At 53.3% G+C, this 27,705-nt stretch overlaps 2 protein-coding genes across 11 annotated transcripts in view; both read left to right on the top strand.

Moving 5' to 3' along the window:
• SIK3 (SIK family kinase 3) overlaps positions 1 to 20,267 on the top strand; it is a 277,767-nt gene extending 257,500 nt beyond the window's left edge. For 5 of the 10 annotated variants that reach the window (XM_047878146.1, XM_047878144.1, XM_047878140.1 and 2 more), the window contains 10 exons: positions 1,102 to 1,252; positions 2,004 to 2,129; positions 2,378 to 2,463; positions 2,971 to 3,080; positions 4,047 to 4,386; positions 4,982 to 5,874; positions 15,224 to 15,387; positions 16,243 to 16,375; positions 17,262 to 17,432; positions 18,146 to 20,267. In XM_047878146.1, the coding sequence (XP_047734102.1) occupies positions 1,102 to 1,252; positions 2,004 to 2,129; positions 2,378 to 2,463; positions 2,971 to 3,080; positions 4,047 to 4,386; positions 4,982 to 5,874; positions 15,224 to 15,387; positions 16,243 to 16,375; positions 17,262 to 17,419 (2,161 nt within the window). In that variant the 3' untranslated portion in view covers positions 17,420 to 17,432; positions 18,146 to 20,267. Of the gene's footprint in view, positions 1 to 1,101; positions 1,253 to 2,003; positions 2,130 to 2,377; positions 2,464 to 2,970; positions 3,081 to 4,046; positions 4,387 to 4,981; positions 5,875 to 15,223; positions 15,388 to 16,242; positions 16,376 to 16,796; positions 17,225 to 17,261; positions 17,433 to 18,145 lie in introns of those variants that run through there. The other 5 variants (XM_047878145.1, XM_047878143.1, XM_047878139.1 and 2 more) reach the window with 4 other exon arrangements.
• APOA1 (apolipoprotein A1) lies at positions 13,621 to 27,212 on the top strand. The gene is made up of 5 exons (XM_047878147.1): positions 13,621 to 13,631; positions 25,237 to 25,256; positions 25,442 to 25,504; positions 25,700 to 25,853; positions 26,529 to 27,212. Exons 3-5 carry the CDS (start codon positions 25,462 to 25,464, stop codon positions 27,130 to 27,132), a joined length of 801 nt encoding a protein of 266 aa, XP_047734103.1. The 5' UTR covers positions 13,621 to 13,631; positions 25,237 to 25,256; positions 25,442 to 25,461; the 3' UTR covers positions 27,133 to 27,212.
• The last annotated feature ends 493 nt before the right edge of the window (positions 27,213 to 27,705 follow it).

Below are 27,705 nucleotides of genomic sequence, written 5' to 3'. Positions count from 1 at the left end.
GCTTTCCCCCGCGGCCAGGACCCCTGACTGCTCTGCATGCAGCCATCGGAGCCTCCGAGGCCCTCCCCATCTGCATTGTATTTGAGCTCGCTTCTCACCCTGCTTCCTTAGCCTTGTTCTGCTTCAGTCCAGAGCGAGCAGCTAGCCAGGCAGTACAGCATTTCACCCATGGTTCAGTGTGATACCATCTCCGCCCTGGACATGAAACCCTGATCCTCTCCATCAGCTGCTGGAATGCTGCCTGGGCAGTCTTTTATCTGCTTACCTCAACCCATAAACATCTCGTTCTGATTAGGTGACAAAGGTGTTAGCTTCTGACTCTGATGCTGTCATTCTTTCTCTCTGTGAGATACTGGCTGTGCTCTGACTGAGCAGTGGGGTTTTGTAGGCAGTCCACACGATTCCTCTGTTGTTAGGGGGCTGGGGGGAGGCATGCCGCTCTGGGCAGTGAATTTTCACAGCGGGCAACCTTATTTGCGTTGACCGGTTTCGCGTGCAAGATCTTGAGGCCCACATTCCTTAAGAATGTGCCGTCTCCATCTGGGGATCAGAAGCCCCACCCCCCCCAACTTTCCTCCCACATGAACCTCCACCCTCCACTTTCTGGCACAGAACCTATGACTTCCAAGCCAGGCCTTTGCCACAAAGCTGACTATAGTTTCCTTTGGGTCATACAGAGAGTACTGCTCAGGGAAAACCGGGTCAGACGGTGAATTTTAGGTTTCGAAAGATGCTAGAGAATCCCGAGTATGAAAACAAGAGCCCCCATACAGCTTGGCCTGAGGGCTACGGAGAGGCTCTTCTCTCTGACCTAGTGTATCTGTAAGAACTGGATGTATTTGATTCCAGGACCTCACCGGGCTTGGAAATTAAGCCAGCTCAAGGTAAGTGGAAATGGAAGACGTGCAGCTGGAGTTCTGTAAAGGGCAGCAGGCTAGGGAAATGGCTGGCCTCTGGAGATGGCCCGGAAATGGCGTAATACACAGACAGGGCTGCACGTGCAGCCAGCCATCTTTGCGTTCTTCTGGAACAGCAGTCCCTGGGTGATGTGGTCAAAGGCCCTGAGTCCTCGCCCCTGACCTTCTCTTCCCATGTATTTAGCTCTACCTACAAGGACTCCAACACCCTGCACCTCCCCACGGAGCGTTTCTCCCCCGTGCGCCGGTTCTCAGATGGGGCTGCAAGCATCCAGGCCTTCAAAGCTCACTTGGAAAAGCTGGCCAACAGCAGCAGCATCAAACAGCTGCAGCAGGTAATGGGAGAGACGGCAGGCACCTCTGGAGAAGCGTGGGGAACGCAGAGCAATAGCGTGGAGGACCGGGGTGGCAAACCTCGGCCCTGTTCGTGTCAAGGTTCAGATCCGTGTAGCTTCCCAACGCTCTTTGCTTACTCCCTGGTATGTACAGCTTTCCCCAGGATCAAACTTGCTCAGCCCACGAGAGTCTGGGTTTTTCTCCTGTCAGTGTAATATTTAGAGAAGGACTTCCGGGCTTGGGTTTCAGTGGGAAGCCCCAGGGAAGATACCTCTAAGCAAGCTTGGCATTCTGCTCCTGACTTCTGGGCACTGGCCGTGGCTGGAACCTGCTCAGTGCTGTTACCGCCCAGCACATCCTCCGGTGGGGAGGGAGTGGCGCTCCCAAAGGAAGGAAGTGTACCTCCAGGCTTGTGTGAAGGGCCACTGTCCTTCCTGCCTCTCTGATGACCAGGCTCCAGGCGACGTGTGCTTCGTATACGGATTGCACACCGGACGCTCTCTCTCACACACGGGCCCCTCTTGGCCTTTTCCGTTCACTCACCCAACACGGAAGGTGAATATATTGAGTACACGAATACCCGCATACATGCGTTAGTTGCTCTCTGAGGACCCCGGTCCTCTCTCGGGGCTCTTTCTGCCCACAGGACCTCGGGGGGCAGGTCTGCATCTGCCGACGTTGCTGCATGGGGGGGGGGGGGGGGAGGGGGGGCGGTTGCAACCCACCTGTATGAGCTGCCTTTCCCTTCAGGAGTGTGAGCAGCTGCAGAAGATGTACGGGGGGCAGGTTGACGAAAGAGCCCTGGAGAAGACCCAGCAGCAGCACGTGCTGTACCAGCAGGAGCAGCACCACCAGATCCTCCAGCAGCAGATCCAGGTGGGCCTCCACTCTCCGCTCTCTCCAGCTTGTGTGGGGCGTGAGGGTTTTGGAGGAGGCCACGCGAGGCAGAGCGGACTTGTGTTTGTGGCTGACGCGTGTGAGGAGAGGTAACCAGACTTTCCGATGAACTGCCAGAGCATGAACCTCAGTCACAGACCGCTGTTTCTGTTTCTGGCCTTCCTGGGAACAGCTCCGATTCATCTTCAGGCTCACGGTCCTTTTTCTCCTTTCCCCCATATGTTTAGGATTCTATCTGTCCTCCTCAGCCTTCTCCACCTCTCCAGGCTGCATGTGAAAATCAGCCAGCCCTCCTCACCCACCAGCTCCAGAGGTAACGAAGCACTTGTTTCACGCCCAAGCCGCTGTCTCTATGGCTTGCCGTCCTTGGCCCGACTCGTATGGGAGACTTGGACTGACTGTAGCGTTCGTCTCGGAAGAACATATGTGAAAAGTGGAGAGGTCGACTTAAACGTTAGCTGCCTCCCTGAAATCCTGACTTTATTTGGTCCTTGTGCCACTTCATTTTCTTAGCCCCACAGGCAAAGTAATCTGGCAGCAAGACAGGCCCGGACACAGGCCCACTGTGACCTGTGCCTCCCTTTGCGAAGTCTGGGAAGATAAGACGTGGGTGGGTCCTAAATACACTGTGGTAGGTGGTTTATGGATATTTTTCTAGCCCGGAGTCTTATCAAAACTAAAAAAAAAAAAAAATTTCTGCTTATGTGTATCCTGTGACTGAAAGTAACATCAGGGGTTATATTGTCAGCTCAGGAAATTTACTTATTTATCTGGTTTTGTCTTTTGCTTTTGTTTTGTTTTGTTTTGTTTTGTTTTTAAGGTTACGGATCCAGCCTTCAAGCCCACCCCCCAGCCACCCCAACAACCATCTCTTCAGACCACCCAGTAATAGTCCTCCCCCCATGAGCGGCGCCATGATCCAGTCTCACGGTGAGTTCAGGGGCTTAGACTGAGCCATGAAAAGCTTAGCTACCTGGAGAAAATCAGTCCTAGTGTTGAGCGCAATAGGATTTAAGGGTATAGGCTCGAGTCAGACTGCCTTGGTTTGAATCCCGGTCCCAGCACCTCCTTAGCTGTGCAGCCTCAGATAGGTTACTTAACTTCTGCATGCCTGCACTTTTCTAAATGTAAAAGAGCGAAAATAATAGTATTTAATGAATAAATATCTGAAAAGCACTTAGAAGTCTTTGGCACAAGATAGTTCTTGATAAAGGTTAACTGTTACTAATATTTTCGATAAAACCCCCTCCAACCCTACCGAATAAAAAGCTGCTACCAGAACCTTCCCCATTGTCGTGCCTCCATTTGGTTCTCCGTTGGCACGTGTGGGATCCTCTCTTGTGGGTGTTTAGGAGGAGGGAAAGATGAGTGTTCCCTAATTGGTATGAGTCTTCAGAGACCAGCGATCTGAGGATTTAGTATTGCCCAAATGAATAGTCTCTTAAGTAACGCCACACGGTGTAGATCTCCTGAAGAGTCTGAATTGGTCTCTGGGCCCTGCCTACTCAATGTGGGGTCCCCCGACCAACAATACCAGCAGGAAAAGTAGAGTCTCAGGTCCCATCTCGAGCCTGCTCAATCACAGTCTGCATTTTAGCAAGATCGCTGGGCCATTTGCATGTATGTGTGAGTTTGTTAAGCACTGCCCTAGATCAGAGCTACTCAAAGAATAGTCTGGGACCAGCTCTCAGACAACTTACTTGCAAATACAGATTCTGGGGGTAGGGCCCAGGAATCTGTGTTTTACCCAGCCCTCCAGATGAGTCTTCCACACGCTGAAGTTTGTGAAGCACCGATCTAGATGGCATCTGGTTTGAGTGTCCTCATTGGCTCCTGCTGCCTCCAGCCGGCACGCAGCCCAGGCGTTTGGTGACTCTAAGGTTCCTCTCTCTCCAGGTGCTGCGTCGCCCTCCCAGTTTCCGGGCTTACCGTCCCGCAGTGCTGTCTACCAGCAGCAGCCTGAGAACTGCTCCCCCCCTCCCAGCATGGCCCTCACCTGCCTGGGCCTACAGCAGCCCGCCCAGTCACAGCAGGTGACCATCCAAGTACAGGAGCCTGTTGACATGCTCGGAGGCATGCCGGGGGCCACTGCGGGCTCTGCCGGGCGGGGCATGTCCATCAGCCCCAGTGCCAGTCAGATTCAGATGCAGCACCGTACCAACCTGATGGCCGCCTTCAGCTATGGGCACCGCCCCCTGTCCAAGCAGCTGAGTGCCGACAGCGCGGAGGCCCACAGGTGAGGCTGCCTGAAGTCACCAGCCATCTGTCTAGGTGGTCCGGGTGGGAGGAAGCCCCTTAGCAGGGTGAGAGGGGAGAAGGGGAGGAGAACTCATCTGGCTGGGCTGTGCCCGTCTCCCCCTTTCTAACGTCAGGGCGGGTGGTTAGGGGGTGAACCTGAAACCCGTGTATTGACAGAGGAGGAAAATGACAAAGCTGCCTTCCTCTGTGTCTGCAAAGAAGAGAATGGCCCTATTAGAGGAATTTCTTAAAATGCCAGTTGTCCCTTGTCTGTCTCCTTAGGCTTCTTTCCCTCCCTGCCACTCTTACTCTAAGAGATTGGTGCTTTAGTCGCTCCGATAATGCTGTACAATAGGCCAAGTTGCCATCTTCAAGCGGGAGCTGGATCTGTTGCTCACACAGCACCCCGTGTCCCTTGACGTTCCCGGAGAAGCGAATGAGCGGGGGTGGGACCTGCACGCCCACCTCCCCTGCCGCACCCCAGTTCTCTGTGCCTGGGGCTCCCTGCTGAGGAAGAGTGGTAGCTGGCCCCGGGGGAGTCTAGCGCTCTGGCGACGTGGATGCCTGGTACTCACTCCCTTTTGTGTCTGCAGCTTGAACGTGAATCGGTTCTCCCCTGCTAACTACGACCAGGCGCATTTACACCCCCATCTGTTTTCGGACCAGTCCCGGGGTTCCCCCAGCAGCTACAGCCCTTCAACAGGAGTGGGGTTCCCTCCAACCCAAGCCCTGAAAGTCCCTCCACTTGACCAATCGCCCACCTTCCCTCCCAGCGCACATCAGCAGCCACCGCACTATACTACGTCGGCGCTGCAGCAAGCCCTGCTGTCCCCCACGCCGCCAGACTATACCCGACACCAGCAGGTACCCCACATCCTCCAAGGACTGCTCTCCCCCCGGCACTCACTCACCGGCCACTCGGACATTCGGCTGCCCCCGGCAGAGTTTGCACAGCTCGTTAAAAGGCAGCGGCAGCAGCAGCAGCAGCAGCAGCAGCAACAGCAGCAGCAGGAGTACCAGGAGCTGTTCAGGCACATGAGCCAGGGGGACGCTGGGAGTCTGGCTCCCGGTCTCGGGGGACAGAATATGACAGAGCGCCAGGCTTTATCGTATCAGAATGCTGACTCGTATCACCACCACCACACCAGCCCCCAGCACCTTCTCCAAATCAGGGCACAGGAACGCATGGCTCAGGCTTCCTCCCCCAGCCCGGCCCATGGGTACGCTCACCAGCCAGTGCTCACGCACTCGGAGAGCATGGAAGAGGAGGACCCCTGTGAGGCGGCCAAGGATGGCTTTCCAGACAGGACGAGCCCCAATACAGCGACCAGAGGTTGCCGTGACAGCACCCTACTCTTGAGTACTGGCGGACCCGGGGACCCCGAATCTTTACTGGGAACTGTGAGCCACGCACAGGAATTGGGGGTACACCCCTACCGGCATCAGCCACCTGCTGCATTCGGTAGAAACAAGGTGTCCAGCCGAGGTAAGAGTCCCTTCGATGTAAAAGTCCCAGGCCTGTCTGTCCTCATTCACCTAACTCAGTGATGGTATCTTTTCCCAGCCAGGGCTCTGTGTTCCTAGGAGGAAAAGAATTCCTGAGAAGGCCTTCGGGACCTTCCAGGGGAGAAATATACAGGGCACGGGTACCGTTTGGTAAGGCGTCTGCTTTCAGAACAAAGAGGTAGCGATAGAAAACTAACACTTAGATAGCACAGCCGGTGGGAATAGTTCCCGTTTCCCCTAGTCACACCATGGCTCCTAGGAATCCAGAATTTCCTGTCTTCAGGAACACAGTCAGCCAGCACTAGGGGAAGTATGACTTCGTGTAAGTCGTGTTGGACCAAGAGTCAAAAGAGCACCTCCGTTCTGGACTCACCTCTATCACGAACGCGATAACCTGTCGCTTAATCCCTTGGGTTCATATTTTTCTCATATGTGAAAAATGGGCAGGAGGAATAATGGCGCACGAGAGAAGCGTGTGCTGCTCTGAAACATGATGTAAACGCGAGGCGTTGTTACTACTCTGCTCAGCTCATTCGTGAGCAGAATACAGAATATCACAGCATCGTAAGGGGCCCCGTGTGCATCATCCTACGTCGCTTTATATAACGGATGAGTGCGTTCGTTCGTTTCCATCCTGAAGGAGATCAGGATAACCAGCCGCCGGTCATACTTGGAAAATCTGGTTCCATTGGCATCCTAGACACATTCTGCCCTGATTCCGTCCCCTCCACACAGATTGTGGGACATGAGTTAATCCAGGAAAGGTAGAGCCTTGAAACCGAGCGGATCCCCCATCCTTCCCCTCTCGGAGCTACCTGCGTCTTCTGTCCTGTCCTTTAAGGTCCATGCACAAACTCCTAGGGGAATTAGGTTCCATGGCACAGAGTTGGACAGAAGGCCTTGTCTGAATCCGTTTATGAAGAGGACTTGGTGCTTCCCGGCTGTGCTTATTGATGCACCGATAGGGGTGGCCATGTGGTTGCATAGGACAGTTTAAAAATCCTGGGCTTTGGAACAAATGGGTGCCGTCCAGCTTAGAGGCCTGCATCAGGCAGGCATACTGTATTCACTTGTGGCTGCTGTGTTTGTAGGTGGACAAAGGATTGTGGGAGATTCCGGAACCAGGTCCTATGTGGAATGGCTGACAGACCTGGTGGGGATGTTTAAGCTTAGGCGAAAAAAGAGTAAGGAGAACCATCGTATCTACCAGAGGGAAGGAGGGATTAGACTCTTTGGGGTCCATATCACGGGCCAGGACCAAGAACAGGATAGAAGTTGCAGCAAATAAATGTCAACTTCTGGGGAAGACTGTAATAAGAACTTTCCAGAATAAGCTACCCTAGCGCCTCGGAGCCTCTTGTCACTGGGAGTGTTCCAGCAGAGGCAGGGTGATAGTATCAGGAATAGTGTGGAAAGGCTTCCTGTGTGAAGGAAAGCTTTCACCAGATTAGCATCCTATATTTGGCGTAAAAAAGAGAATGGCTAACATCTCTGCGGTGTCGTCCATGTGCCAGACACCCACTGCTATCCGTACGGAAATTCATTTAATCCTCATAACAACCCCATGAGGCAGTAGCTCTTCCTGTCCCCATTTTATCAGTGAGACAAATGAGGCACAGGTTATGTAATTCGCCCCCAAGGTCAACTGCTCTTAAGTGGCACCGAACCCAAGAGTTACTCTCAGCTCACTGCAGCAGGTGCTGACCCAGCATGTCCCGGTGGGCAAGGCGATGAGGAAGGAACGAAGCTGGAGCAAATAGTGTAAACCCCCTGCTCCCCCCAACCTGTGTTGCCATGTATGAAAACACCTTTGGAAATGTTTTTCTTCAAAGATGCTAACTTCTCTTCGGTTTTCCCTCCTGTGTGACTCCTGTGTACAGAAAGGCCAGGGGGGCTTAACATCTGTATCCCATCATTGTCAGAGTATCGCCCCCCACCCTTGCCGGGGGTGCTGGTCTACTGGGTACCTAAAGCGAGGCAGAATGTAGCTGGCTGGTACGAGAGCTTTGGGAACACCAGATGGGGGACAGAAGGTTCTCAGTCAGAGGAGTGGGGTTTCCAGCATTAAGTGCTCTTTGAGTTGGGTCTTGGTGGATGGAGAGGAATTTCCCATTTGGCTGGAGCGGAGACGCAGGGGGTGGGACCAGTGGGTGGGAAGGTCTCTGTGAGGTTTGCGGTGGGGGGAGAGCAAGCAGGCTTGACAAGTTGGTGGTGTAGTGCACATCAGGGAAATCGTAGAAGCTAAGGGCAGGAATTTTCTTTTCTTTTTTTTTTTTTTTCACTTTTAAAACGCTAATTTATTATTTTTTAATTTTTTTAATTATTATTATTTTTAATGTTTATTTGTTTTTGAGGGAGAGAAAGAGCATGAGCAGGGGAAGGGCAGAGAGCGAGGGAGACACAGAATCCGAAGCAGGCTCCAGGCTCTGAGCGGTCAGCACAGAGCCCCACGCAGGGCTCGAACTCATGAATGGCGAGATCATGACCTGAGTCACAGTTGGACACTTAACCGACTAAGCCACCTACGTGCCTGTAAAATGTTAACTTATTAAAGTTTAAGACAATTACATATGGTATAATAGTATACAGTGTGTTCTTTTTTTTTTTTTTTAACATTTATTTTATTTTTGAGAGAGAGCGCACAGGGGAGGGAGGATCCAAAGCGGGCTCTGCGCTGACAGCAGAGAGCCCGACATGGGGCTTGAACCTGAGATCATGGCCTGAGCTGAATTAGTAAGTCAGACGCTTAACCGACTGAGCCACCCAGGGTGCCCCTACTGTGTGTTATTTATGCAGACACAAAGGGAAACTGGCTATTAAGTGAAAACAGAAATTGTGTCTGATAATAAATAGAACCAAAGTTCACAGCACCAGTGAACATTAATTTGTGTTTAATACCACTTTACAAATTGTTTGTATCTGGGCAGAGGTTTTCTAAAATCCAGAGCATGATCTAGATCCAGCAACAGGTGCCTTCCCTTCCGGCCAGAGCTTCATGGTTGTGATTCTTGTGACAGATCTCCCCTACCTCCTCTCCTGGCTGAGCGATCATCGTCCCTTGTCTGCTCCCTCTTGCTTCTCCCTACCTTCTCCCGTCCACCACCATCACCATTCTCCCCTACAGCCCTCTCTTCCGCTCTCTGGAGGAATCTGGCCAGAAGCATATGCCTCAGGCTCTTAGCTCAAGACTCCCCTGTACCTGTTGCCTCATTATCAGTCTTGCCAGCATCTCCTCCCCCCGCCCCCCACCAAAGTCCTCTTTTTTCTTAAATGTGCTTTTCCTGACCTTTGATGTGAGCTTTTCTGGATGCTGTAATAGCTCTTGCCCTGCTTGCTAGTACATTGTGGAGATTATTCTCCCTTGTGTCTACCCAGTTGGCTGTAAACTTAACTCTTTCACTCAGCTAGCTACAAGGTATGCCCGTTCTGGCTTGAGTGCCATTCACTTTGCCTCTAACATCTGTTCTTGTTTTGTGACTTCTGAGCCACACGTACAGTTATCTTTAACAAATGAAGCTGCCGGTTTATTACTGTGATTTTATAATCCAGTGTGGTGAGGCTAACGTGACAGGGAAACGCATAGCCTCGGAGAGACCTGATGCTGCTCAACAGTTAAAATCCCCATTGGGAATGTACACCTGTGTGTTTAAAATGGTGTCTCATCCTGAGGTGGCCCCATTGTCCTTACCTTAGCCCGAGCTGCCTCTGTGGGCCTGCCCTATAACCTCTCCTCCCTTTCTCTCCCTGCGCAATGAAGCTCATGCCCCCTGAGGGAAGAATGGAGTTCCCGTTTGTAGCACTTCTGCCCTGTGCTCGAGGCTCAGGCTCGCAGCTCACAGCCACCCTGGAATATACAGGTCACGACCCCTTTTACAGTAGAAACTGTGCCCCCACCATCTTTTGCTGCTTTAAGCTGCCATGATTCTATAATTTTAAGAACTTGAGAGCTTGGAGTATTACATTACCAAAGAACCATCAGATAATTTGCTGTCGCTTTTGCCAGGAAAGGTCATCATGCTATTCTCCCAGCTCACTCCAGGCCAGAGGGGGAGGCTCAAGCTTGTTTGTCTCTCTGGACAGAGAGGAATGCCTGCTATTTCCTTTGATGACCCTTCCATCTCTGTGTAGTTACATGCTAGTTCCCAAGCACTTCATCGGTTATTTCCACAACAACAGATCCAATCAAGTTCACTGAATGACAAGGTTGCACCAGACAGGATTGTAGGTGCTGTGGGGAGTGAGTGCAGGGATGAAAAGATAAAGACCCTGCCCTCAGGAAGCTTTTACTCTGCTGGGGGAAGGAAGGCAGGCTCATAAACAGCGTTACCCTGAAGGGGTACAGGATGAGCGCCGTAAGAGACATAATTATTAAAGAATAGAGCTAGAGCGACCTTCTGAAAATTTCTTCAGGGTAGATGAACAGTGATCACTGGTGTTAGTCAAGGAAAATTGAATGCCACAGGTCAGCGTCCACGGTCACCTCTTTCCTTTATGGCTGCTTCTACCCGTCATCGGGTAGAAGGCCCTGCTGGGGCACTGAGCAGGCAACATGCCCACGGTGTTTCCAGCGTGCCTTCCAGGGCTTTCCATGTACCCTGCTGCCTGTCATCTCCCTGTCTGTCACTCTAGAAGGAGAAATAAGCTTTGTCTTCCCTCTGTGATACTACATACACTTCATTTTTCCACCTGGCAAATGAGTAAGTACAACAGCATGACCGGTTTACACAGTGAGATTGCCAGCTGGACTGGCAAAGAACCACATCCTCTCCCCCGAGCATCGTCGGCTTCAGCAGTTTATCTGCGGACTCAGGCCCCACAGAGGGTGAAACAATGACAGACTGGGCCGGGTTCACCCCTCAGAACCTTTAAGAGGAATCTGTACCCAAGTCATTTCTCTCCTTTTCTCTTAAAGCCCAGTAAATGAGTAAGGGTGAGTCAACATTGACAGATTCAATAGAGTGTTGTGCAAGCCGCCCCGAAGTTCCCGGGCAGTGGGTGGTGCGCACCTCGTCCCTCTGTGTATTTGGCCCCTTGCGTGATCGGGTGCCCCCCCCCCCCCCCAACCCCCGGACACTCTCGGCTTCGACCCTGGTCAGCACCTGAGGACGCTGCTCCCGGCGGTCCTCTGTCCCTCGGTCACTAGGCTACTGGCCTTCCCTGCCCTGCACACACCCCCTCCCACTGGTCAGTAGAGTGCTATGGAGGGTCACAAAGGACTAGAGACTCAGGACTCAACATTCTTTTTTTTTTTTTTTTTTTTTTTTTTTCAAAAAACTTGTAATGTTTTTATTTTTGAGAGACAGAGAGACAGAGAGACAGAGAGAGAGACAGAGCACAAGCGGAGGAGGGCCAGAGAAAGAGGGAGACACAGAATCCGAAGCAGGCTCCAGGCTCTGAGCTGTCAGCACAGATCCCGACGCGGAGCTCGAACTCATGGACCGCGAGATCATGACCTGAGCTGAAGTCGGACGCTTAACCAACTGAGCCACCCAGGCGCCCCATAGGACTCGACATTCTTCTTAAAAATAATACTTTACTCATGCAGTCCTTTACGATTTAAGAAAGGGCTTTTGGCCCTTGGTGTCTTCTGAGCCCCCTGACAACCCTCATTTTTCAGATCGGGAAATAGGTTAGATGGCATGTGTTAGCCAGGTTTATACACTGTCGGTGATGGGGTTGGACCCTGACTCCGAGTGTTCGGATTCTACCATGTTACGTTCTCCCATTTATGCCTCCTCCCCTCTCCTTTGGCACCTGGCATGCTCTCTCCCAAGCCAAAGAGGCCAGCCTTTCCAGATCTCTGGCATGTGGATCAGACCGAAACTTTGTCGCCTAACTCCTATTAATCCGCTTTGTTTTCATCTAGTTTTAAACTTACATTAGTAAGTTTTCCTCCTAAAAAGAGGAAATTAAACCAAACTCTGGAAATTAGAGTGTCAGTAACTCATTTGTTAGCTCACGTCTGGGTAAATTGTGCCCACAATTCTGGACGCAGGGTATCCTCGTTTGTTTTCGTCAGCTGGCTCAGCACACCCTGCGCACTCAGAACCGACACCTCTGAAATGAGTGTAAATGACCCCAGGGTTTGCAGGGCTCTTTGAGCGCACCAAGCACTTTCACGCCTTTGGGTAAGTCCTGCTTTCCCGATAGACTGAGACCCAGTGAAGTCGGGGGGCTTGCCCGAGCCCCCACTCCTCAGGAGTCGTGTGGAAGCCGGGATTCCAGCCTGGGCCTCTCTGACCCCCAAACATGTGCTCCTGAGCTCTAGGCTGGGGAGTCAGGAAGGCTCACGGAGGGATTTCTCGAGCACTTTCTGGCTCTGTGTACCGGTGCTTGTCAGGCATGCTGGGCCCAAACTTGAGGGCCAGGAGGAGAGCAGACAAGGAGGGCAGGATCCAGGCGACCTTCCCCACAGCAGGAAGACGAGGGTGGGTGTTTGGGTTTGGAGAAGCCTCATTCTCAGAAATAAAAATAAACTCAAAAAAAGAGAGAGAAAGGAGACTTAGCCTACTTAACCAATAAACTCTGGAGGAGGCCTCTAGAAGAGGTGGGAAGGAGCCGGATATCAAGAACCAGAACATGTACATTTTGTTAGCTTTGCCGTTTCCTCATGTTTGAGGAAATCTTTAAACAGCAGAGCTCTTGTGTCGTCTTTGGCAGAGCAGGGAGGGGGGGTGCAACCAGCTGTGTTATCCGGAAGGAAAGAACCCCAGGGAACTGGGTGTTTGGTGTTAGCTCTCAGAGAAGAGAAGACAGGCATTGGAAAATGCTCCGAAAAAGTAAGCAGCAGCTGTTTGTGTGGCTTCTTGGCGAAGCGGACCACAGAGTCAGTGTCGCACCACTTCCTGCCCATGGGTTCTGTGGGCCCAGGGCGAGCACGTGAGCTGTGCCCACCGAGAGGAGGCGGGCCACGTGGGGAAGAGGAGTAAGGACTTGCCCACTCGGCAAGCCCTGCTGTTGGCTTTCCTTTCTCTTCCTGTCTCTTCTGGCTTTTAGCTTTCGATAGCAAAAGAATTCGCTTCTTTTCTTTGGCCTCTTTGCTCAGAGAACTTCCAAAAGATTTCTCACTCACCGTCACCTTTGGCATTTGGGAAGCTTCCCTCCTCTCCTTTTCCTCCAGATGCGTCGCGTTACCAGCAGTGTGCACATCAGTTGGTTCCACTCCCTTCCCCACCCACCGTAGCCCCTGAGCCAGGCCTAACCTTGACTGTTGTAGGAGGCCATTCGAATCTGGAGACCTGAAACCCTGTACCCAACACTCACACGGCACATTTTACTTCCATTATTCAAATAGATATTGGAAGGGCACGGTTAGCATTAGGGCCGTGTTTCCCATTAAGAACTTTTTTAAAACCTGGTCTCGCCAAGGGGGGGTTCATCAGAAGATAAGCCCAATAGTTGCCAAGCAGCTTTGACCAGAAAAGATCAAGCAAGCAAACCACACATATGTTCAGGTACCAGGCTCTTAAGGACCAGAGCCAAAAGTGTGACCAGGAGTATCCAATCAACTTAGCAGTGGCCCTGGTATTCTTCTTGACCACCTTTGGTCAAGAGGAAATATTCAGTCCTCTTGAATGCTTTTCTCTCCAATATCTAGTCCGGAGGGTGCATGACTCTGGCAGGATAGTAACCCATATTAAGAGAGTATACATTAATATCAGTTAAAGAGCTAACTATTACATAACTCCTGGATATAGGACACTGTTCTGGAATACTAAAGGCTCACATGTGCATAAGGTACACTTCTTGTTCTCAGAGAACTCACGGGCTAATAAGAACAACCAAGACAAATACACAATTGAAAATGATGTCAGGAATAATGTTAGAGTAATAAGAGTCCTTTAAAATTTTCTGACATCTAAAGGAAGCAAAGATCTTTATCTGCTTGAAGAGAGAGTTTCATAAAGACGTTAACATTTGAGGGGTGCCTGGGTGGCTCAGTCGGATAAGCATCCGACTTCAGCTCAGGTCACGATCTTGTGGTTCATGAGTTCCATCCCCACATCAGGCTCTATGCTGACAGCTTGGAGCCTGGAGCCTGACCTGCTTCGGATTCTTCACTCTCTCTCTCTCTTTCTCAAAAATAAATAAACATTAAAAAAAGATGGTAACATTTGAGATGGACCTAAGAAGATGAGTTGATTTAGATTGGCTGGAATGGAAGAGGCAGCGAGCCATTTCCAGAGAGAGGAACAGTGCGGGCACCTGCATGGAATCGAGAGTGGGTGGGGAAGAGTTAAGTGCTCCCATTTGCACATTTACACATGGGGGAACGTAGTGTGTAGTACTCACTGGAAGGTAGGCTGGGACAGCGTTGTGACAAGGAGCCGTTTGGGCTACCCTACTTAAGAATTAATCGTTATAGAGTAGCGGTAGAGGGATGGTTGGCGGGGGGATGATTGGTAATCCAGGCAAGAGGTGGTGGGGCTTTGGCGGAAGCAGTGAGATTGGAAAGAGAGGGACTGAAGTGACCAACATTGCAGAGGTAGATTCTTCAGGCTTAAGGTGATGTGGAACCAGGAGTACGGAACCAACAGGCACCCTGCGAGCTCACACCCGGAAGGTTAGGAAAACAGGGAAACAAGGTTGTCTGAGACACGGCCTGGGGTCAGGGTGTTGATGAGTTTGGAGCCGGGCGTGGTAAGTGTTGGGTGTCTGTTATTTCTCCAGGGTAAGGTTAATAGTTGGAATTATGTATCTGGAGCTTATTAAAAAAGCATTTCAGTAATTCTTTATCTAGAGGCAATATAGTTGAAGCCCTGAAAATAGATGATATTACCAAAGTAAGTGTGAGGAGAGAGAAGAGGTCAGGGTGGAAATGTAAAGAGTGGAGGGGCCATGGAAGCAGTCGGGGACAGCAGTTCAAAAAGTAGAAGAGGGGACTGGGCCGATCCACTGAGGTGGAAGCCAAGGAAGGAGAGACAAGACATCCACAGGATGGAGGCCATCCTTCCAGGCTAGAGGTTCCCGAGAGCTCCACGAAAGATTCTTATGTGCACATAGGTTTGGGAAATAATACTGCCAGGCCAACAGAGGAGTGAAAAAAAGAAAGTTTCAGTGTGACCCAGTCACCTGCCATTGTGTGGGCTTTTTCTTGTGAGGATTTGTGATCCCTCCATAAAGAGGCTCCTATTTGCTGTGGGACTTGGGGCTGGCAGGCTGGTCCAGGCTCCTCTAAGTACCCTGAGCAGCCAGCTGAGGGTTAGCAGATGGTGTACACATGGTCCTCACCACTGCTGATTGTCTCTGGCAAGACAGTTCTTTGATGGGAGTGACAGTATCGGGAGAAACTCTAGGTCCGCTGACCCTGTTTCTCTGTGTCTCCTCAGAGTCTGTGATAGGGAACTGCCTGGATAGAAGTTCTCCGGGACAAGCAATGGAGCTGCCGGATCACAATGGACTTGGGTACCCAACACGCCCCTCTGTCAATGAGCACCACAGGCCCCGGACCCTCCAGAGACACCACACGATCCAGAACAGTGATGATGCTTATGTATGTTGGCCTCTCCTACTTCTCAGAAGTGGGATCCTACTGGTCCCAACCTTGCCAGCAGTCCTGTGGGGTCACCTCTGCCCTTCCATTCTTCCCAGCCAGAGTCCAGCCTCTCTGGGAACGATGCAAGCATGGCTTTGAATCAACTTCAGAGACCAGTAGAATCTGTGCTCTAAACTTCAGACCAAGGAATCAAGAGTAGTTGCTATCTGTCCCTTCTGGTCTGAGTTATTGAACTTCTCCCCAGACAATCTAAACTCCAGCCCAAGCAAGTGAACCCATAGACTTTTGGTTAGTTTTCCAACAGTTCCATTGAATGATTCAGATAAAGGGACCTAACCCAGATCAACCGAACTTTGCTTCCTCCCGTAGCAACTAGCCACATGTAGCCATCCAAACTTAAATGTATTTAAAATGAAATAAAAAATGTAGTTCCTCAGTCACGCTAGTCCCATTTCAAGTACTCAGCCACTTGAGGCTCGTGGCTCTGTGCCGGACAGGACAGATGTAACATGCTGCTGTGCTCGCGGAGAGCACTATTGGACCGTCCAGTCCTCAGACCCAGGTCCCCTTGGTGAAGGGGACAGGTCAGAAACCTGGTTTTGGAAGACCGTGTGGTTGTCAAGGGCATGTGACCATCTGCTGAGGTTCACCATGCATCCCTCACCCCACCCACCCCACGGGGAAGGTGGGGCAGCTTCCCGCACTGTGACTGCCGGATGGCACAGCTCGGGAGCAGTGCCTGAGGCTGCCCTGTGCCTGGGCTCTTTTAGAGGGAACGGCTGTCACTAAGGGTCACCTGAGAGTGGCACGTTCTCTGGTATCCTGACTTCTTTTCCTAATTGTTTTCTGTAGGTGCAGCTGGATAACTTGCCGGGAATGAGTCTCGTGGCTGGAAAAGCACTTAGTTCCGCCCGGATGTCAGATGCGGTTCTCAGTCAGTCCTCGCTCATGGGGAGCCAGCAGTTTCAAGATGGGGAAAATGAGGGTGAGGGGCCTTAGGCATGGGGCACCCTGGGGAAGTTTCTGGAGGCACTACCCCCCCCCCCCGCCATCTTCACTAGTGACTGTTCTCCTCTTCTGTATATAGGGTTCAGGGGAAGATGGGAAGCCATAGCTTCCCCGAGGGGTCTGGACACAAAAGCCTTCCCCACTTGTCTCCATCGAGAATGGGTATACAAAGAAGCAGGCCTTCTGGTTGAGGGCAGGGGTATCACATTTGTCTTTGTAAAGCTTTGATAAGATACTGCTTTAACAACTATCTTTCTACCTCTGATTAGAGGGCATTGTATCCTAAGGGAGTATGTCTGCCTCTTCTTAGAACCAGTAAAGGAAGGTATCATAACAGATAGAAGCGTAGGCTTTGGAATGGACAGGTCAGCAGTAAATCCCGGCTTTGCCCTTTACAGGTTCCACGGACAAGGCGCTTAACCTTTCGGAGCCTCAGGGTCCTCCTCTCTAAAGTGGCAGAAACAGTAGAGCCTATATCCTAGATTGTGCTGTGTGCTTAACGAGTTTACGGTGCTCAGAAGAATGCCTGGAGCACGAAGAGTGCCCAGTGACCCGTGCCTGCCAGCACTAAAATGGTCTCCTCCCTTGGAGAGCTAAGTCTTTCTGAGGGCACTGCGTGCTGTCTTCGTCCACACTGGAGTAGTGATAGCACTTGAGGTGGGAGACAGAAAGGGCATGGGGCCGAGTGGAGCCCTTAGTACGGGAAGAATCCTGGCCCAGCCCACAGCCTAGGACCTGCTGTGAGCTAGAATTCAGGGTGGGAGCCCCGCTCCAGGGCGCTCAGACTTCTCTCCCTGCCGCCCCCCCTCCCCTGCCCCACCCCAGCTCTCTGCTAAGCTCGCATGTTCTTTCTGGTCTTGCAGAATGCAGGGAGAATCTAGTTGGTCACGAGCATCCGGACCTGGCTGACGGCAGCCAGCATTTAAATTCCTCTTGCTATCCATCCACGTGCATCACAGACATTCTGCTCAGCTACAAGCACCCCGAGGTCTCCTTCAGCATGGAGCAGGCAGGCGTGTAACAGGAAACGGAGAGTGAGTATCTCCCTGGCCGGGGCCAACCCAGCCCTTGGGCCGAGGGCCAGCCCCCGATCCTTCTGTGTGTGGTGGCCCGTGAACTAGGCCACCACTCCCCTGTCCGTCTTTGCATCTTCGTGTTCTGTCACGAAGCGCCGTGCTGGTTGTTCGGGGGGGGGGGGCAGGAAGGGAGCATACAGGAGAAATGCTGGCCATAGTCCCTCGGTTTACTTACGGGGGTAAGACGCGTGTGGTAGGTGCCGTAGCCTGCCCAGAGACAGGAAGTGAGCTGCGGCTTCGGAGGATGGGGCGCCTCTGGCCAGGGTAGTAGGGGAAGGACGGTCCTGAACTCGGTCCCGAGGCAGGAACCCCGGCAAGAAAACCTGTCTGGCCATAAGTTTTCAAGGCCCTACTGCAAGCGGAAGAATATTCCAGACAGCGGAGCTGTGTGATCAGAGGCCAGTGGCAGAAAACGGGTAAACTGAGCAGCTGGGCTGGAGTAATGCCTACGTGCACATAGGTAGTATTGCTTTTGTCTTGGAAAACTCTGACAGAAAACAGTGATGAAGGTTAAGCCGTCTGGCAAACCCACCTTCGAGCCTCAGTGTGGCAGGCCTCTTAAAATACCTGAGGTAAAGGGAGCCAGTTGCGTTTCGCGCAAGTGTTCAAACGGATGTTTGAGCCTCTTGCTCCGAGCTGACTCTCCTGCGTGTGTGTCTGCTCTGTTGCAGGTTTGTGTACAGCTCGGGAATGAAATGACTTTACACCAACAGTATCTAGCAGCATTGCGCCAAATTGCCCTTGTGTTTCTGTCCACCTAGAGCGTCACGGCTCCTTCCCTCACTTTGGTTCATCGGTGTGCGGTTCTTTCGGGTTCTGAGGGGGTTTTGCCATGTTTGCCCGTATGACCGAGTCACCAAGGAAATAAACAGGATATTCGTGTTCGCCACCTTTTGTGAAAGTGTATTTGGTATATTTGAGTTGGAGGTTTGGTTTCGTTTGTTTTTTTGTTTTTGTTTTTGTTTTTTTTGATATATTTTCTTTTGGAGGTGATTTTCTTTCTTTTTTATTTGTTTCTCTCTTTTTCTTGTTTTTTTCTTTCTTCCTTTCCTTTGCTGAGACAGAAGAACAAAGCAGTTAAAATTATAGAGGCCAGGAGACCCAGAGCCACTCCCCTGCCCTGCGTCCCCCCACAGAGCACCTCCATTTCTCCATTTCCCTGCATTGCTTGTCCACAGGAGCAACTACTCACAGATAACATCCTCTGGATTCTTAGTGGCTGGGGAAAGGGAGAGAGGAAGGGGTGATGGCCCCTGGCGCTTTGGAAAACAGGAAGAGAGCAAAAACCAACAAAAAAGAACCGCCGAGTCTGGAACCTAGGAAGGTCTTGACCGCCCGGGTCCCATGAAAAGCTTGTCTAGCCTGGCCAAGAGCGTATCGGAGCGTTAGTGTGGGGGCCGAGAGCGGCCTGGCCTGGAGGGGATGCCAGTTAGAGCATCTCCCTCCGTGTGAGCCTTCTCGCTGCGTAACTCAGCTCCCCTCTGACAACCTGGAAAGTTGGCTGCCTTTCCCGTCCTGCTGGTTCCACCCACAGACTGAACACCCAACAGTGGTTCACTGTGCTTTTTGTGTCCCCTTTGCTTCTCACTTTATATTGTGCTGTACAAGGATTGTTTCTTCACACGCACACACGCTTTTCCCCTTCAGCCTCTGACACAGACAAAGAAGAACAGGAGGTTGCCTTCGGCCCCGCCTCTCTCCTAACCTTCTCCTCCTCCCTGGGCATCCTCAGCCCCTATTTTAATTCTTGATCATGTAGGAATTGTTTTGGGTAAATGTTGATATTATTGTTATTATTATTATTATTATTAATAAGTAAAAACAAAAGGAATTTTTGTTTAAAAGAGACATGTTTAACCAGATTCTGTTCTATTTGAATTGTGACTTGCACCTTTTGTTCAGAGTGTTTTCTGTAGACCTTGTAATTGTGAACAGCGCTCACTTGTGCCAGTGACAGGTGTAGTGGTCTCCTTCCCTCCCCCGGGGAGCGGTGCATATGCAGTAGCTACCGTCTGTCATTCTCTCTGTGTTTCCTCACTGTTAGAAACCAAAGTCTTCTCTGCTGGCTGGGGGCTGACAGAGGATCTGATCTTCAAACCAAGAAAGACATGTCAAATGTTTTGACTCTTGATCCTTTTTCCTGGGAAAGGAGAATGAAGGGTCCCCAGGCCCCTCCCAGTCTTTCACCCTGAATTTGCACAGAAGAAAGCGGGTGCCCCGCATGGCCGTCCTGATGTTGCTGACAGGATTCCCGTGCGGCTCGTCCGTCTCACTGATACCGGCAGCTCAGCTCCTGGACCCGATGTCCCTCGAGTGGACTTCCGCACTGCGAGAGAGAGCCTTTCTTGGGGTCTGTCCCGTGTTTGCACGGTCCCCAGTCTCCCCTCCGCTTGGTGAGGCCACTGACTCCTCACCAGAAGGAGGCTGCCGAGAAGACCCGAACAGCCGCCGTTGGACTTCTCTGGGCTCGTTCCAGCTCCCATGCCCCCAGCCGCCCCCTCACACACGTGCTCGGCCTGTTGTGTTTACATGGGACTGTGCCGATGGAAGAGTAGGCTGCCGTCCTCCAGCAGCCGGCCGGGTGAAAGCCAGTGAGCCTATTAACCGTGCCATCCCGCGAACTACACTTGTAAAAGATCATTGCTTTGTATCGTAGTAACCAATAAGCGCAGTATATGTTGAATGTATATGAACATAATTTCCTATTTCTGCTCTTTGAAAATGTCAGAAGTATTTTTTTCTTTCTCATTTATGTTGGACTAAAAATGGATTAAAAAGATCTCCAGACCCAAATTGTGGCAGTAAGGCTTTTAGTACTTTTTGTGGCGGTGGTGACGGTGGTGGTGACGGTGGTCGTGGGCAGCATACAGACTTATAACTTAATACCTTAGTTGGACAGTAGGGGATTGTGAAAATAAAAACCTGTTCATAATCTTACGTTGCTAATGCTACTTGCCTTGTGGTTCAGAGTCTAGCTGAGAGAAGCATCCAGGCGGGTGGAAGCTGGAACCCGGGAGGCTGAGGAAGCCTACAGCGCGCTGGGCGGAGCTTTGAGCAATCCATTATCTCACCCTGCCTTGTAAAGCTAGCATTCTCTAGAAGCCTGGACTCAGCCCACACTGTGTCCCCACTTGGACCCTGTCCCGTCAGAAGGGAGCATTTGAGTTTGCTGAGTCAGATGGAAAACCGATTCCTTGAGAGGGTGCTTTTAAGGCAGTGGAAGGAGGTTCTCAAAGACCTGGGCCTTTCTGAGGTGACCCCAACCGGCCCAGTGATGTGACTGCCCGGTAAGTGTTAGGACACAAAGGGGACTTTTCCTATAGCTTTCCTCTTTTTTCACACCTGGATTCCAGAGGGCAGGGTGGAATTTCCAGCCTGGTCCCAGGCATGGCTAAGAGCTAGCTGGTTGAGGTTCTTCCGTGAGGAAAGATCACTGAAGCTGGAAATACGAAGCTTGTAGAAAGAAGAGTAGGAAGAGGGCATTTACGAAAGCTTTTGCACCCACAGGGCACCAGAAAGTCACTGTGGGACTGTTGGGAATGGAAAGAGCCTTCCAAGAAGGATCTTCTAGAAATCCTGAGTGTGTACACACGTGTGGAAGGCTTGAGGGAGGGTATCTGGAAGCACTCGGTGACCCACCCGGATGCCTTCCACATCTTGGAATGACCTTTGCGGTTGCGTCCCCGCCATGAAATCACCAGGGTGCCTTTGGGCCAGAGGTGCGATGAGCTTCCGGACGAAGTGGGCTGCTGCCCTCCTGGATAAAGACCAGAGATCTGAGCTCTAGAAAGCAGGAGCCGTGCCCACAGACCCTTGCTGGACTCTCCTTCTGACTTTGCGCCGTGCCCCACCCCACCCTAACCATGAGGCAGGGGTTCGGAGGGCTGGTGTGCCTGCCCCAGTGCCAGACCTCGGCCCCAGCCGTTCGTACGTGAGCCACCTGCACCTTGGTCTCCTCCTGAGTAGGAGGGCAGGAAAGAATCGTGTGTGGGGGGTGACGGTGCCCTGCCCCGGGGCCTGGGTTGGGGCTCCGTCACCAGGAGCTGCGACAGAATTGCCAAAAAGGAATTACGGGCATGGGGGTTCCCTCCCCCCGCTCGGTCTGAACCATCCCAGTCCCAAATCTCTGGTCCTGACCTGCAGCACCGTCCTCTCCGTTCGAGCACAGGGCTGGATGCTCGGAAGTTACTCCTGCATTTCCTCCCAAGGCCCGCTCCTTCAGATGCCCCTTTACCATCCCGGGGACCCTTTACTGTGCCTGCTGTCACGCATCGAGTAAATGTTTGTTGAGTGTCTGTTATGTGCCAAGTCTGGCAGGGGACAGAGTCCTCCCAGTTCAGAGTGACCAGTACGACGTTGGGACACAAATTGTGAAACGAGTCGCTAATCATTCTGAGCAAAATCCACTCATGCGGCGAGTTAGCAGCACTCCCGGCTGGCCCCTTGGCGACACGCTCCACAAATGGTCACTCTGGAGGTGCCTGAGATCAAGGAAAAAGCACGCTGGGACTAAGGGCCTACATGGGTGGACCTTTACTACACAGCTAGTGCAACCCGTGGGCACCTGATGCCTCCAGCAGGGACTGGCTGGACCCCTGTCTGACGCTGAGATGCAGAGGACTTGCTTCCTCTCCAGACTATGAGATGAGGGGCTTGGACTAGTTTGAGGCAAACCTCTTGCAATGAAATGGGGCAGACACACTAGTGAGCAAGGGCAGTAGAAAAGAAAACGTCCCGCCTGTTAGGATGCCATCACCAGCACTCCCTCGCCCGACGCCTTGCGATCCCTGAGCTGGGAGACCGAGAAGCCCCTGATCAGAACACGAGGTGGCCAGCCAGGCCTCCTGAGTCCTGCTCCTGATGGCACCAGACACCAATGGCTGGAAGCCACGGGCAGCTCTGAGCTGCCATCTACTGCTAGGCGAGACAACAGCGAAAATATCTGACTGCCCAGCCTTCCAGGGACGATTGTGAAGGTGCTTTGGCCACTGGCGAACTACACAAATGTTGGAATTCGGGTTAGCCATCATGAGCACTTAAGTAATAAACCAAAGAGAAGGGTGGAACAGTGGCAGGTAGCTTGAAGTCCAGCCCATAAGCTTCTGAGTCCCCCACATGCTGGCTGGGGCGAGCTGCACGCCCAAAAAGAAAGGAGCCTCTCTTGGCCTGAGACACCAGGAACTGCCCCCAGGAGAGGACCAGCCTCCCCCCCCCCCCCCCCCCCCCCCCCCCCGTGATCTTTAAGCCTCGGGCGGAAAGCTGAGCTGGCCAAGTGGCAGCCCAGGACAGCTGCTCAGTGAGACTACCTCCCTCTCTGCAGGGCCCCGTGGATCCCTGGGGCAGGGTCAGCGCAGGAACAGAGGCCCCACATCTCGGCACCCGCAGGTCAGAACCACACAGAGAAAATGTGAGTACTTGCCGCTTCTGCTTCTGGAAGCCGAGGTCTTAGCTCCGGCCTAACCGTGCAAGTTGTGTTCTGTGGGAGCCAGGGGATAGAATGCCAGAAACTGGGATTCTGGGACACAGAACTGTTACTGAATGCCAGCTACCTTTCAGTTTTGCCATGGATGTTCCGATGTGGTGCTTAAGACAACACACATTTATTACCTGAGTACAGTTCTAGAGGTCAAAAGTCCCAAGTGGGTCAGACCAAGTTAAACTCCTGGTGTCAGCAAAGGCTGTAAGGGAAAATATGTTTCTTCTTCCAGCTTCTGGAGGCCACCCACATTCCTTGGCTTGCAGCTCCCTTCCAGCAGTCACGTCGCTCTGACTTGCGCTTCTGTCCTCTCTCTTCTGACTGCTTCTCCTGCCTCCCTCCTGTATATTTAAGGACGCTTTTACTGATATTGGGCACACCTGGATAATCCAGGAAAACCACTCACCTCAAGGTCCTTATAATCACATCTACATGGCCCCTTTTACCATGTAAGAGTTACAGGCTCCAGGGATGAGGACCTGAACATCACTGGCGGGGGGGGGGGGGGGGGGGGGGGGGGGTTGGGGAGCATTATCCTGCCTGTCAGACATACTCCGCATACTGTGACTCCAGGAGATGGCATGTCCCATCGTTTTCTTCATTCAGCAGATAAGGGACTGAGGTGTGCCGAGGTTGTATAAGTTGCCCAGGGTCACACAGCTAACTCATGGCAGAGCTGGGACTCCAACCTAGGGCTGTCCAGCTCCAAGCCGCCTTGTCTGAGGTGAAGGGCAGGAGACCCGCTACAGTGGCAGAGGCTTGGGGGCCCCGAAGCTCCGGGACCTGGCCAACAGCAGCACCAGGCAGGTGTTTAGAGTTTAGGGAATTTCCTGGGTAGATGGTGCAGGGCACATTTCCATCCTGGGTCTACATCCAGAGAGAGCTGGGTGCAAAGTCCAGTCCTGCCTCTAATTTGCTGAGAGACCAGATACCTAGGGCAAATTCATTCTACTCTCTCCAACTTCCTCATGTGTGAGATGGCAGGGAGGAGAGCCTGGAGGGGTTGATCTCAGTGTCCCTCTCAGCTTGGGTCCCGCACAGGCTCTATGACTCAGGGCCCATCGTCGGTGACCTGGTGTTGGAGGTCCCGGGCCTCCCGAGAGGACCCGTGGAGGACACTGCTGCCAACGCCAGTGAGCACACAGTTTGCGTTCACAGGGCTCCCCCGGGGTCCTCCGACGACCCCGGCCATTTCTGTCTCCATTTTACTGAGAGGAAACCAAGGCTCAGAGAGATTACATAACTGGCTTGCGATCCTTCTCCAGGATTTCGCAAGTTGGAGGAGGAAGGAAGTGAGAAACCAGGTCTCCTGCCGCCTCCTACTCCAGAGGTCTTTCCCCCTGCACCGGTGACCCCTGAAGGCTGGTATCCATTCTCACCATGTGTGATAGAACATAAGCTCGAACAAGGCAAAGATATATATGGATTCAATTTAAGAGACTGTCCTTGGTTCTGACATTATGCCCTTTTGTGGGCTGTTAAAAAAAAAAATCATTTCTTTTTTGCAGAGCTGGTCCTGGTAGACGGGGGTCTGGGTGGGTGGCTAGGGCAGTGGGTAACGTTTTTACATGACAAAAATCAAGAGCTGGCAACTCGCAGTTGGTCTCTAGAATTCATTTTGAAATGCCAGGTCTTCAAAATCTCAGTCTGGGAGCCACTGAGCCCTCCCTCTACACTCTCCCCAGGCCACTCCTTGGCTCCACGGGTCCCCTTAGGCTAAGGGTTTGGGAGGTCTGGAAGAGCCTGGAGAGAGGTATGCTGACCTGCTGGGACAAAATAGAAAACAGGGTGTTGGTGAGAAGACCGTCCGCTGCCTTTGCAGGGGAAGGGCAGGGCGGGTGCAAAATAATCTCCTTGGAATGCAAGGGGACGGTGGGGAGGGCATCTCCTGAGTGGAGGAGTCCCGGCCATCCCTGGCCAGCTGGTGTCTCTTGCCTCCTTCCCTCCTCTCCCCGGCTGCACTGGCACGACAGACACTGGAGGGCACATATCCCCCTCCCCCTCAGGAGAAGGGACGGGTCCAGATGACCCCGACCCTGAGGACCTGAGAGCCTGCAACCACCCCGTGGCCCCCGCCTGAACCCTTGATCCCTGGCCCTGCAGCCCCCGCAGCTTCCTGTTTGCCCACTCTATTTGTCCGGCCCCAGGGACAGAGCTGATCCTTGAACTCTAAGTTCCACATCGCCAGGACCAGTGAGCAGCAGCAAGGCCTGGGCTGGGCTTATCAGCCTCCCAGCCCAGCCCCTGCCTGGAGACATAAATAGGCTAGGAGAGCTGGCAGCTCAGAGACGGCTGGAGCCCTTGAGGTAAGTGTTGCCATCTGAGGCTCGGGGGTCCTGGCTCCAGACTGTCCCCATGCTGGGACTCTGGGTTCTGAGACCCTCTCCCACTCTGTCCTGCCCCCACCCCTGGCTAAAATGAGCGGGAGAACACTGGGCTCCTCCACGCTAGAGGCCTGCCCCGCTCAGCCCGGGACCCTCTTCTCCTCCAGGTCACCCACGTCCCTTCAGGATGAAAGCCGTGGTGCTGACCTTGGCCGTGCTCTTCCTCACGGGTAGGTACCCCGTGCCCCCCAACTTAGGAAGCCAGCCTTTGGCAGAGGGCCCTTCTCCCTAAGTCCCTGTGGGCCACCCTCCTGGGCACAGGGAGCAGGATTTCTCACCCCCTCTTCCCTGCCTCCAAGCCTGGCATTTCAGCGCCGATCCTGGTCCAGAGCAGGCCTGATCTGGGTCTCCCCTCTCACCCGCAGGGAGCCAGGCTCGGCATTTCTGGCAGCAAGATGACCCCCAGTCACCTTGGGATCGAGTGAAGGATTTAGTTACCGTGTACGTGGATGCAGTCAAAGACGGCGGCAGAGAGTATGTGGCCCAGTTTGAAGCCTCCGCCTTGGGAAAACAGCTGAAGTAAGGACCCAGCCTGGGGCCATGGGCAGGGGCAGGGGCTGCGCTTTCTGGGGGACAGAGAGGCCTGTGGGAAGATGTAGCCACAATGGGAAGATGTAGCCACAATGGCCGGATCACCTATTTCATGGGCCCCATAGAAGGCCTGGAACACAGGAATGGGATCCCCCAAATGCCCATCATCTCAGAACTCATTTTAGGGAGAATAATATGTGGTAGTGCCGTAGCAAGGGGCAGATCTGTGCTGCCGGCTCAGCAATCACAGGGCCTTTTGCCTGCAAGTGTAACCCAGCCCCTTCCCGTTCTTAGCTACCTGCCCCGCTCCTGCCCAGCAACAGGGGTGGCCGTCTTCAGAGACGACGACGGCCTGGGAGTGTGGAGACGAGGTCCTTGAGGCCCAGCTTTGGGGCCAGGCAAGACTGGGCAGCAAGCCTGGCTTCGCCTCTTACTAACTCCTCAGTCCGTCAGTACAACGGGACGCGGCGGCGATGGGAGCACGGCGGGCTGCCCTGGCGGGGACCGTGTGTAGGTCAAGCTAGGCCGGGCTCTGGCCCCGGGCTGCGGGAGGTCGACAGGTGCCGCTCGGGGCTCACCGCAGGCGGCCCCGGGGCCGGCCCGGGGTGCCCCGGCAGGGAGGCCACCCCTGAGCCCCTCGCTCTCCCCGCCCCACCCCTTCAGCCTGAAACTCCTAGACAACTGGGACACCTTGGGCAGCACGGTCACCAAGCTGCGCGAGCAGATCGGCCCGGTCACCCAGGAGTTCTGGGATAACCTGGAGAAGGAGACGGAGGTGCTGAGGCAGGAGATGAGCAAGGATCTGGAGGAGGTGAAGCAGAAGGTGCAGCCCTACCTGGACGACTTCCAGAAAAAGTGGCAAGAGGAGGTGGAGCTGTACCGCCAGAAGGTGGCGCCGCTGGGCACGGAGCTGCGCGAGGGCGCGCGCCAGAAGCTGCAGGAGCTGCACGAGAAGCTGAGCCCGCTGGGCGAGGAGCTGCGCGACCGCGCGCGCACCCACGTGGACGCGCTGCGCGCGCAGCTGGCCCCCTACAGCGACGAGCTGCGCGAGCGCCTGGCCGCGCGGCTGCAGGCGCTCAAGGAGAGCGGCGGCGCCAGCCTGGCCGAGTACCACGCCAAGGCCAGCGAGCACCTGAGCACGCTCAGCGAGAAGGCCAAGCCCGCGCTGGAGGACCTCCGCCAGGGCCTGCTGCCCGTGCTGGAGAGCTTCAAGGTCGGCTTAATGGCCATCGTCGACGAGGCCACCAAGAAGCTGAACGCTCAGTGACGCGCCCGGGACCAGAGGGGGGCCGCCTCGGGCTCCCCTGGCCTTCGATCGAGTTCTTAGAATAAACGTTTTCAAAGCGGGACGCCCGTGTTGGGCTGCATTGTTTTGTTTTGTTTTTGTGTTTGTTGAGGCTTCAGTTGTGATTTTTAAACAATAAAATGTGCTCCAAAAAACTATAAATTCTTTTTTGGGGGGAGAATGGGAACGGGGTGCGGGCGGCAGAGGGGAAGTCACCGCGCCAGGGCCTCTGACCAGGGGACAGGGAGCCGGAGCCCATCAGCTCGGAACCTGGGCCCCTCAGGGTCCTCATGCGAGGACCCGGCCGCTAAGAGTGAGGTAGTGGATGGAGTCCCCTTCCCGAGGAGGCCCAAACAGAGAGGAAATCATAGAGGACCAGGCAAGGTGACAGACAATCCAACGCTGAGTAACCTGAAAACTCCTCATGTGAGAAGAACCGCAGCCCTGTTGGAGGAGGGTCAAGAAACAGGGCTGGCTTTGCTGGGAGAAGTGGGCTCCGTCCGGGTGGGGAGTGTCGTCACCCCCCCCCCCCCCCCCCCCCCCCCACACACACAG

The sequence above is a fragment of the Prionailurus viverrinus genome, chromosome D1 (genome assembly GCF_022837055.1).
Source record: "Prionailurus viverrinus isolate Anna chromosome D1, UM_Priviv_1.0, whole genome shotgun sequence".
NCBI lineage: Eukaryota > Metazoa > Chordata > Mammalia > Carnivora > Felidae > Prionailurus > Prionailurus viverrinus.
This window is presented reverse-complemented; position numbering and strand designations above follow the sequence as displayed.